Source organism: Bactrocera latifrons, unplaced genomic scaffold (assembly GCF_001853355.1).
Source record: "Bactrocera latifrons isolate USDA-ARS-PBARC rearing strain unplaced genomic scaffold, ASM185335v1 scaffold_98, whole genome shotgun sequence".
Classification (NCBI taxonomy): Eukaryota; Metazoa; Arthropoda; class Insecta; order Diptera; family Tephritidae; genus Bactrocera; species Bactrocera latifrons.
Window position 1 is genome coordinate 240,459 of NW_017537689.1, and position 10,790 is coordinate 251,248.

Consider the following 10,790-nt stretch of genomic DNA (forward strand, 5'->3'; position numbering starts at 1 on the left):
TTCTAACCATCCGCCGCCGAACTCTTAGTAAGTTTCGGTTCAAAACAATTTTTTTCAATTTTCATCCTAAGTTGCACCCACCAATCGAATGAACATCCAAGGAATCAAAGACTAAAATTTTTTCAAGATCTCCCTAACCACCCAAAATACGAACCCATAAATATTCCTGTAGGGGCACTCTAAACATAACAGCAATAACAATGTGAGCAATAGCGACAATCACTTTAGCAGACCATCAACACAAACTACAACAAATATACAGCAACATCGAGTGGCGGGTGTTCTTATCCGCAATTTTATTTCATTTCATTTGACTTTTTTGTTATTACTTTTTTTAATTGTTATTTTTTTTTTTTCTTTATATGTATGTACATAGTATTTTACGCTCCACAATCGGCGCTACCATTTACAAATCGCTGGAGCTCCACAGCGCGCCATCGCTTAGTATACAACACATTCGCAGCCAGTTAACGCGTCGCTGCCGTCCGGGAATGGCGTAAAATATTTTTTTTTGTAAAAAGTACAAAATGTCAAAATAGTTCTCTGCTGTTTTTGTTTTTTTTTTGTTTTTTGAATTGAGTTGTACGTAATTTGCAATTTCACCAACAGTTGGTGTTCCATCCACGTTCGCTGAGGCAACGCGCATCTATTTCGTATGGAACGAAGTAAACAAACGGCTGGAGAAAGAAAGTGAAAGATACGAGATATTTTATGCAGAAAAGTTAAATTAAAAGAAATTTTAATAAAAAAAAACGCAGAAAGTAAAAATGTCATCTTGGCGAGCTGCAACATTGTTCTTCTTCTTGATCGCGCTATTGAGTTTTGAATTCGTCTCACCTTGGATGAATTTCAACAGTTATGTGTCGAAGAAGCGCACCGACTTAAAAAAACGTTGTCCGAATGTGAGTTTATTATATTACAGTTACTATAGTGATATCAGCTATATCGTGGGTGCGAGTGTGTGTGTTTGTGCGCAGTTTTGTTTTTAACGGAAACTGTGAGCAAAAAATATAATATTATCAGTATTTCCTGGGGTATGCGAAGCATGCATGAATTATTTAAAATCAAACTTATGCTTGCTTACATGTGTGTAGGAGGGTTCATACAAAAATACACAAAAATTATACATATTAATTACTCTATTTGCCTATACGTTATAGAAAAAAGTAACAATGTTATAATATATTTCAATAGAAATTAATGAGTTTTATCAATGATATTACTTTTATATAAGTTCATAAGAATTCAAATATGTCATACACATATGTGTTCAACGCAATATTTTTTCATGTGCCGAAATAATTCGCAAAAAAGTTTGCAGTAATTATTTTTTAGCAATAAATTTACGTAAGCAGCGGTTAATATGTCCACAACTAATTTAATTTCTTACTAACTGTAATTCAGTTGAAATTAGTGAACACCAATGATAAGTATTACATCATGTTTTGTTAATTACGCGCTAATTTGGATTTGGTCAAGAGCACTGTAAAGTGATATATAGCGTCTACCAACAGGGATGACGTGATTTTGACAACTCGTGGCGGTCATGTTGATTTGTGTCAAATTTGGCAGTTTGTTCAGTAAAGTTTGCCATTTTATCATGTCACGTGTCACTTTGGTACACCGCTTAGAAATTGTCCAATATTATTACCCAAATGAATGTTCTCCGGTGGCTAATGAAACCGGTGGCTATCCAACAGCATCTTTTTTTGTTGGCTTCGTCAACATATAAAATGGTCCTATTGGCGGTCCAATAGGTCCACAAAAGTTGACAGTTTGATGCCGATTGTGGTATGAGGCATAAACAGACCTTATTTCCTTCGAAACGAGGCAGGAACCATCAGTAGTGAATTTTATAATACGATATTGACCGACTTATTTTCTCGTACGTTGGCCTCATGTTACACGTTTATATATAGAAAACTTGCGAGCAAATTTGTCGACTCATTTGTATCGAGAAAAGACAAAATAAAACAATTTAAATAATTTTCTCTCGAAGTATTTTATATTAATTTAGCAGAAATTATAGGTAAATACTGCACCGCGTCATCGAAACTTAACGAATCGGGTTCAGATACGAAACGAATCCATAGTAGGATGCTTCCTAAGTCCAACATCGGCCGTTCCGACATATGAGCAGCTTCTTAGGGAGAAAATGACGTATGCAAAATGTCAGATGAATATCACTGGTATGCCCTTTGAAACGAGCTCCCACAATTAGAACAGAATACTTAGTGGTAGCGAATCAACATACATTCGCTTCAGTTTCAGAAACAAGGAAAAGTAACTAAGACGACGATTCATCTAACCGGAATTAAACACTTGATCACCATTGCGATCTGCATTGCATTTTTGAAAAATATTTGCATTTCAAATTTACTCCGTCATTTTTCCAAAGCTTCTCCATACACTACAAATCATTTACCGGCATTATTGTGGTGTTCAAACTTTTCAGTAGCTTTCTTTGTTATACGATTTGTCTTTAGCTTCAAAATATGTTTCTGGAATAAACAGGGCTTTGTTCCTATTGAAATGTGATCGTTCTTCCACAATTTCTTCCTTCAAACGCACCAATAACCATTCTCAAAGGCGGCAATTGATTGTTTTTTTATACAGTCGATGAAAATTTGTCCATATGCATCCAAAATATAGCCTCCAGAATTTTGACAACTGATCGTTATATCTTTGCATGCCTTGGACTCCGTTCCTAGTGTATAGTTCTCTTGCATCACTCTCTCCTATACTCAGGAGTGGAATTATGGATCTATGATTTCTTCATAGATCTTTTGGAAAAAGAAAGTGCTAATAGATCACTGTCTAATTGCAGACATGTCTGGGAACACCATACAATGACTTTGATAGAAGCTGTCAAGAGGTAGAAGAAGAAGAGAGCACAGAATATCTTATATGCGACTATACTCTGTCCGGGTCTTGTGTATGAAAACAATCACAACTATCGGCCGAGAGTTTCTTACAGGGGTACAGGGTGTTTCAGAGAGAATTTATATATTGTGATATGCAACAATACTCTGTAAGGGCTTTGCAAATCAAAAGAATCGCAACTATCGGCCAATTTTTTCATACAGGACTGGCGGTGGTTGAGAAGAGAATGTAATGGGATGAGAGAACTTTCATACTAGTAGTTACACAATAGGCCTACTAAAGGCCTAGATACGTCTTCAGACGTCCACTCTACTCCCATATTTATCTTACTAATTCAATTTTTTTTTAAATATATCGGGCGAAGAACAAGAAAGTGCCACATGGTAAACAGATCTTCAGTGCTAAATATGTTTGAGGATATTAACTGACTTAACAACGTGAAAGAAAATCGAATCTAAGTAATATTAGAAATACTTGCCCAATCAGGGGACCACAACTTGCCATTAACCGAATTGTTCTGTAGCAGAATTATGAACAATGTGAAACTGTCTGTTGGAACAACACAAATAATTTGGGAGCAGTCAGTGGAGATGAGGACTTTTGGTTCAATACACGTAAGCAGATAATAAATGATCTCAACATCTCTATTGAATCGACTTAACCAATTTGGTTAATATTTTAATTTTTGAGCATGTTAAATCTAAAATCGTGCGTAAAGACTTGAGTGCCCGGACACATTCGAACATGATTGCGACTAACTTTTTGGTCAAACATGGAACAACAGTTATCACTGCATATAAATGTATCGATTATATTTTTGCGCGCATAGTTTGAGTGGACTAGTCCGGGTCAAATTTGATCTTGAATGCATACATGAAAATCCGAGTCAATTCTGATTACATGGACTTAAATATCTTGGAAATGAAGTGAATTGCTTTCTTATAATAAACACTCGTAATAAATAATTATTAATTAACAATAAGGATAAAGGTTTCAGTACTAGAACTAGGTCCTACGAAAGAATATAAAATTGGCCCAACCATGAAATCTGACGCTACAACAGCCTAATATGGCTTACTGATTTCGCCAAAAACTTTAAGCGCATACCAAAAGCTTTTACTAAATGATTACGCAGCAATGAATCCGCAATTCATCACATAAATCATAAGATTGGTGCCAAATGGAACATTCAATTAAAGTATGCAAATTTGCGCTGCATTTTCGATTTTGTTCTAAATAATTTACATTCCATGTGAAACACACCTTCCATACAAATTAGCCAAAGTATCGATTTGTGTGTGTTTTGGTGGATATTTGCGTTGTGTGTTCACCTGTGAGTTATTGTACGCGCTTTTCTTTTTGCAAACAAACTAGATCACATCGACGTGCAGCGCCGGCGACTGTCGATCGCGCATCACTTGCCGGGCGAGAGATGCCGCTAGCAACATATAGATACAATACATATGTATGTGTGCTATATACATTTATGTGTATATGTGAGCATGTGTACGCGATGTCAAGCGGCCACTGAAACAGAAAATAGCAATTCCAAATAATTCCAAATATACACTTTCTTTTCTGCACTTGGCAGTACGCCCAAACATGCCACACACACATCCGCTCCCCTTGCACCAAAGCTGCGCGCCGCGTACTAATCTGGATGGTTGGACGCGCCACCACATCTACACTATCCCACTCACACATACATACACACACACACACATGCAAGTGTGTACGGTTGAATTGCTGATGCGGCTGCTGTTGTGACCGCATGCGCTCGCATTCTAAATACCTTTTGCTTGAGCGCCAGCCACCAAAACAACAGCAACTACAACAACTAAATCAGAAACAGCCGTGTAATGCGAAAAAATAGAAAATTTTAATGTAAATACGTTTTTCATCAAATGGAATCTCATCAATATGCGGCACACGCGACACTGCACATTTATCAGAATGACGGAAAAGAAACGACCGCGCGCAGACGAGTAAAGCCTTGGTCAGGCCAAGTCAAGCGCTAGCATCTAAGCATGTGTGAGTAGTTGTGTGTGGCTGGAGTAAGCGCGCGGCAGGCAATGAGTGTGTGCGCATGCGTTAGGCGACGTACCGTTTTGGCCGCGCCAAAAATCAATCACACTTTCTAAGTGGCCAAGTCTGAGCGCGCGACGCTCTCAAGATAGCACCAAATTCATGGCCAACTAAAATTTGTTTTTGATTTTTTTTGTTTTTGCTTCTGTTGACAGAATGCCATCGCGTTTGCGCATTCGAAATGTGATCCATTTAGTTGAATTCCTTTTTCTGTTGGTGTACACTCATCAACTTTTCTAGTTTAAGATTCTAGTGGGCGTTGGATAATTGCCATTTTTAATGTTCAAGAGTGAAATGCTGCGAAAGAAAAAGTAATATAGATAAAACGAGAGACAGTTAATTCCCTTCATACTTTTGGTTTTAGACACATTTTTTTAATTTTACAGTCATCACCTAAATTCCAAAAAAAAAAAACATAAAGTATGTACTTTACTACTCACCGTCGTAATTCGTAAAGCATTAGCTTGTCCATCGCGAAATATTTTCTCTTCCTGAATTCCATCGTCCTTGCTTGGCAGTAAATTTATTGAACCTATCGTTACAATTCTTTAAAAACTTTCAACTACGTTGCCGTAGTACAACTTACAATCGGCTGCGATGTCTTGCGGGACCCGATTGACCCTTCGTCTGAGTCTCTTGAGGACTTCCACGTAAAATTTGGCGTTGATGTCAAAAAAGACAACGAGCAACGTTTTTTGCTCATTCTTACGGTCTCCAACAGCGACCTCTATCCGGCCCTCCAAAAAGGCCTGGTGCAACCTAACCCGACCACTTCTAGCTAAACCATATCAAACGTCTCTGTTGCAGATTTACTGAGTTTCACACAGAATTTAATCGCACAATTCTGCTTTAACGAACGCTGCATTTTCGGCTTGCACTACTCATGGAGACACGTCGTGTGAAAATGTTTGTCCTAACTCTCCAGGTGCTCGGAGACAACTGACCAGCCGCCCGTTCGTTAGCTAGGAACCCGCTCTACCGAATCCAGTCGATGCTCGCACGATCCGCAGTACAGTCGCGGCGGAAGGAAATCAGTCCAATTACTTTCGGGACAAACCCTGTAATACTGGCCTCTTTTTACGAAGAGCATCGCGCAATCGACGCATAACACTCAAATATTATTCCTTGTTGACAGTTTGGCTGGTCGGGAGGAATTCGGAGTGCACCAGACCACGACAATCGAAGAAAACTGTCAACATTACCTTGATTTTTGACCTGCTTTGACGTGTTTTTTCGACTTTGGCTCACCTTTGCCACGATTTTCGGCCGATTAATCGTCTGTTTCCATTCGTAAGCATAAATTCAAAACTCATAGCCAATAATAATATGCGACCTGGTCTACGTAAAGGGAGCTAACGTGCGAAAACCAGTTTTCTGGGAAACAGCTGTTAAAAAAAAGCATCTCATCTTCCATTCGAATCAACTAAAAAGTGAAAATTGATTTTTTGACACCTAAGCCCCCTTTCCGTAGACCAGGTCACATATATTTCATGACATCCTGGTAGTCGGAAAGCATTATTTCAGGGATATTAACGTGACGCCGTTTTTCAAAGAAAATTATTGATTTTGGAACCAATCATGCTTTTACTTTTCTTAAGCCCAAATGGTTTTCACTGATCCTTCCGATATTTCAACGAAGCCAGCAGAATCTCTGATTGTTAATCGTCGATTCTTAGCCACCACTTCCTTTATTTTATTGACGTATTGATCATCAGTCGATCTCTCTTTGAATAAATTTCTTACGAAACCCAAATATCCCCGAAAGCCTTTTCCAACATTGTGAACGTTTTGGCACCAGAAATTTGATTTCGCTCATAATATTTAATGGAAATTCTTTGTTGAATAATTTCACTCATCGTAAAAGTCGCCGAGTGCTCTTTATGTACTTGAGAAAGACAAGTGTATACTTGACACTAATCGTTATTTTGATGTGACACTTTGCAGTCATAGCAACCAAGAAAAAAAACGTCAATGAATGGGTTTCCGCACGAAATCTAAAATAAAAAGCCTTACTATTTTTTGCCCACAGTAGTATACCCATTCCACATACCTCGTAAGGCCTGAACTGCGTTCTTTATTTGTAAGCAACGCATGTGGTTTGTATGTGAAATTCCAGTCTCTTATCTTCAAACTGTAGACTATGTTTAAGCGATGAAGTGATCGTCATCAACTAAGAGGATCTTATTCGATAAGGATAAATATTGATATACATACACACATATATACATATCATAATGTTCAAAACAGGTGAATTTTGTACCTTGCAACGAATTATTTTAACTGACATGAGCATGGAAGAACAACCTTAGCTGGATAGTCTTATTATTTAAATTTTAAACTATGTAAATAATTTTCAACTATTATACTCATTTATATGATGGAACTTGTAAATTTTTTTTCAGGTTCGTGCCATACGCAATTTTGATCTGGAATCGATGATGGGATTCTGGTATGTTGTTCAGTATTATGCATCCACGGAAGAGTTGCCAGAATATGCCTGCATGCAAAGCGATTTCACATTCTCCGCCGAAGATCAGCATGTAAGTAGCCAATTCTTATGCCATTTGCATAGGGATTTCAGCGCTCTTCTCATCATTTTTTTGATATTATATGACAAAGGGATTGTAATAGAAAGTTGGTTGTTAGGTTAAGACCAGCTGTCGAATGGTGGATTTTTATAAACGCATCTATCCTATCTACAATTCACGCTATCCTTAGATATGACTGGATGAAGATCGATAAATGTTCAAACAAATATTCGTGAAGTTCATAGTTTTAGCTTACAAAATGTTACTGTAGCGACAGAATTGAGTTGACAGTCTTTGGCCTTGTGAAGTTACTATGTGCAATGATTGGTAGCACTGGAGATATACGACTGTAACGACATCTATTGAAAAAATACGAAAAGACTTTTTCAAGTACCCAATATTTAGATACTTCAGATATCTTCTTAATTCAATCAACTAAAATGCTATGATATCGAGAAAATTGCTGACTGTGGGACTATTTGAGCATTTGCTCCACAAAGTTCAAGTGACCAGATCAGATTATAAAAACAAACAGATTGGCATATCGTCCCTCACTTATCAAAAATATATTATGATACCTAATAATAATAATAAGCCCACAGCTATTATAAATACATGTGTATATACATACAAACGTATACAGAGAGAATGAAATAATCGACAGCGTCCAAATAGATTGTGATCGGCCTTCATTTGAGCGAAATTAGATCAAGTACGAAAGCATCTATGTAAATAGTATGTGTTGTTAAGTAAAAGCACTTATAGATTAATTTAGACATACATATGTACTTACATAAAAATCTTAATGTATATGTACAAATTTTTGAGTGTCTGGGTCAAATTTGATCAGCTGACTTCTGAACGGAATTTATATAAATAAAGGCATTACATATATACCAGAAATTTATTTCGAAATGAAAAGTACTTTTGCCAATTCAAATACTAGTTTTTAAATCAGCTTTCTAATATACGAGTACATACATACATACATACATATGTATGTACATTCAAATACACATATTTTCATGTAATCAATATCATAATTTTCAATTTTCCTTCTAGATAACCATGAATTTTAGTTATATTTTCGCCGAAGATCCACTGCGTGAGAAATTACAGGGAAACATTACTTGGTATATACCTGATTTCGAAACACCAGCGCACTGGATGCATACGGAGGATATTTGTAAGCAAAAACATTAAAAAAAAAACTTCACAATACAAAATAATAGTAAATAAAATATTCTTGTATTGTTTATTATTTTAATCACTACAGTAAAAAATATATATACCATCTTATCAAATTTGAACCCGACTGAGCCATATAAACAGCGCGGGTAGACCGAATCGACAAACAATTTTTTCCTAGATTGGTACAACCCTTCTTATGTTCGTAAAATTTGATCCCCATATGTAAATTCTGTTAGTGGGTGTTTTGTAGCTATTTACTTACGACACGAAAAGTTTGTTTGGCGATTTTTACCATACAAAAAAGACTGAACAAACGAGTCTGCTAGAAATTTCGTGTTTTCAATGCAATCATGACTACGGAATAATTGAAAATGTTTCAAAATGCCTTGAGATGTCTAAGTCCACGAACATAAGTATTTAAGTGGCACAGATCATTCTGTAAAGACTATTAAGTTTTTTTTAAACTTCCCTCATGCCAGTTATTCATCCGCCTTTAGTAATGAATCGTCGAAAACGTTAAAAGACGGGGCTTGGAAATCGTCGGGTTGACATCAGAAAGAAAGCAGAGGATCTCAATATGTCTTATGGATCGACTTAACACATTTTCGTTAAGGCTAATGTTATTACAAAACGACGTCCGTTCCCATGACAACCAGTTCTACGTAACCGTAACGGACCCGGATTTTTATCCATCCAAGGATTATCAACAACAACAACAAAAGGACGTAGAGTAGCGGTCATAAAGCAGATGATCGACAACATAGAGGACCCTACACTCACCAAAGGTATCATTATGAAAAAGTCATCAAAGCTGTCCAGCAATGTAGCGAATGGCGCTCCAAAAATGAGCCGAAGCTTCTAAAAAGTATATGGAAAATTTAATTAAACATCTTTATTGGCTCAAAAGCGTAATTTTATGGCTTTTTCTATTAAAATGCGTAAAAATTTATTTCTTTTATTTTGAGTCCGGGTCAAATTTGATGAGATGATATTCTGAAAGTAGATTTGAGTAATTTTTTTATTTAATAATTAATGCTGTCACAGTTGTGAAAAATCAAATAAATATATGTTCTCATCTAACAAGTTGCCGCGGCGTCTCTAAAAGGTGCCAATAAAAAATATATTTCTTCTAAGTAAGGTTATGAACACTTTTATTATTCTTAATGAGATTTAATTTTTTTTATTTTATTACGTGCAATAAATATAAATTATTAGTTGTTTTTTCTTCAAAATAATTATAGAATAACTATTTTTCCAGATGAGGGCATCTACAATACTTACGTCATCGATACAGACTACAAATCGTGGAGCCTAGTAATGCATTGTGCGGAAAAGAAAAAATCACCGCGTTACTTATCAGCGTTGTTGTTGTCGCGAGAACCGCAACTGGGTGATAATGTCATAAACTTCTTGAGGTATTTTTACATATGCTTAATTTATGTAAATAATATTTCATAAAAATAGTAACACTTTACCAAAATGTACATAAACAATCAGTTTATTTATATGTTATAGTTATAATATGACATAATATGCACTTGTAAGTGGCCGTATGAACTATAAACAATACTTAAATCCATAACCTATTTCATTTTCTAGGGAAAAGCTACCACGCTACGATATTGACCTGTCGTTTATGTTTCCTATTAATCAGACGTGCCACAATTTAATGGAATCCGTTAATGACGATCCTCTTGCTTATATACTAAACGAAGAGAAGGTAGAAGACGAGTCGACGAATAAAGTCAAACTTATTTTAAAAACATGAACCAAACCCAAAATAAAAATGTGTATAATACTAAAGATGTATGTATGTGGACATAAAAGTATTCAATAAATTTTAGAATTAATTTAGTTTCCATTTTTTTATAAATACATATGTATGTCAATAGAACCAAAATATATGTATTTATATATAGGTATAATACGTTTCATAAATATGAAGATAATGCTGATACGGCTCCAAGAGATACGCCTTCGATGAAGCTACACTAGCTCATTTCTACACTATCCTTGTTCAAATTCCAAGGTTGATCATCACTATACGATGCGTACTCGACTGCGTATTAATTAAAGTAATAATATAAATGAAAAGTTATATAT

The 10,790-nt window shown here is 36.0% G+C and overlaps 1 protein-coding gene across 2 annotated transcripts; it reads left to right on the forward strand.

Annotated features, from left to right (window-relative positions):
- The first annotated feature begins 426 nt into the window (after window positions 1-426).
- On the forward strand, window positions 427-10,770 carry LOC108977964. 2 transcript variants are annotated; one of them, XM_018947973.1, is made up of 6 exons: window positions 427-902; window positions 7,371-7,508; window positions 8,559-8,682; window positions 9,946-10,102; window positions 10,287-10,493; window positions 10,580-10,770. In XM_018947973.1, the coding sequence occupies exons 1-5, from the start codon at window positions 768-770 to the stop codon at window positions 10,453-10,455; spliced, it is 723 nt and encodes a 240-aa protein (XP_018803518.1). In that variant the 5' UTR covers window positions 427-767; the 3' UTR covers window positions 10,456-10,493; window positions 10,580-10,770. The 2 variants fall into 2 exon arrangements, with proteins under 2 accessions (XP_018803518.1, XP_018803517.1); XM_018947972.1 differs by lacking the exon at window positions 10,580-10,770 and having other exon boundaries at window positions 10,287-10,507.
- Window positions 10,771-10,790: the final 20 nt, after the last annotated feature.

Coding starts and splice junctions, on each gene's coding strand:
- LOC108977964 (XM_018947973.1), top strand. CDS start 768: ATGTCATCTTGGCGAGCTGCAACATTGTTCTTCTTCTTGATCGCGCTA. Junction 7,509..8,558: donor TCTCCGCCGAAGATCAGCAT/GTAAGTAGCCAA, acceptor TTTTCCTTCTAG/ATAACCATGAATTTTAGTTA. Junction 8,683..9,945: donor GATGCATACGGAGGATATTT/GTAAGCAAAAAC, acceptor CTATTTTTCCAG/ATGAGGGCATCTACAATACT.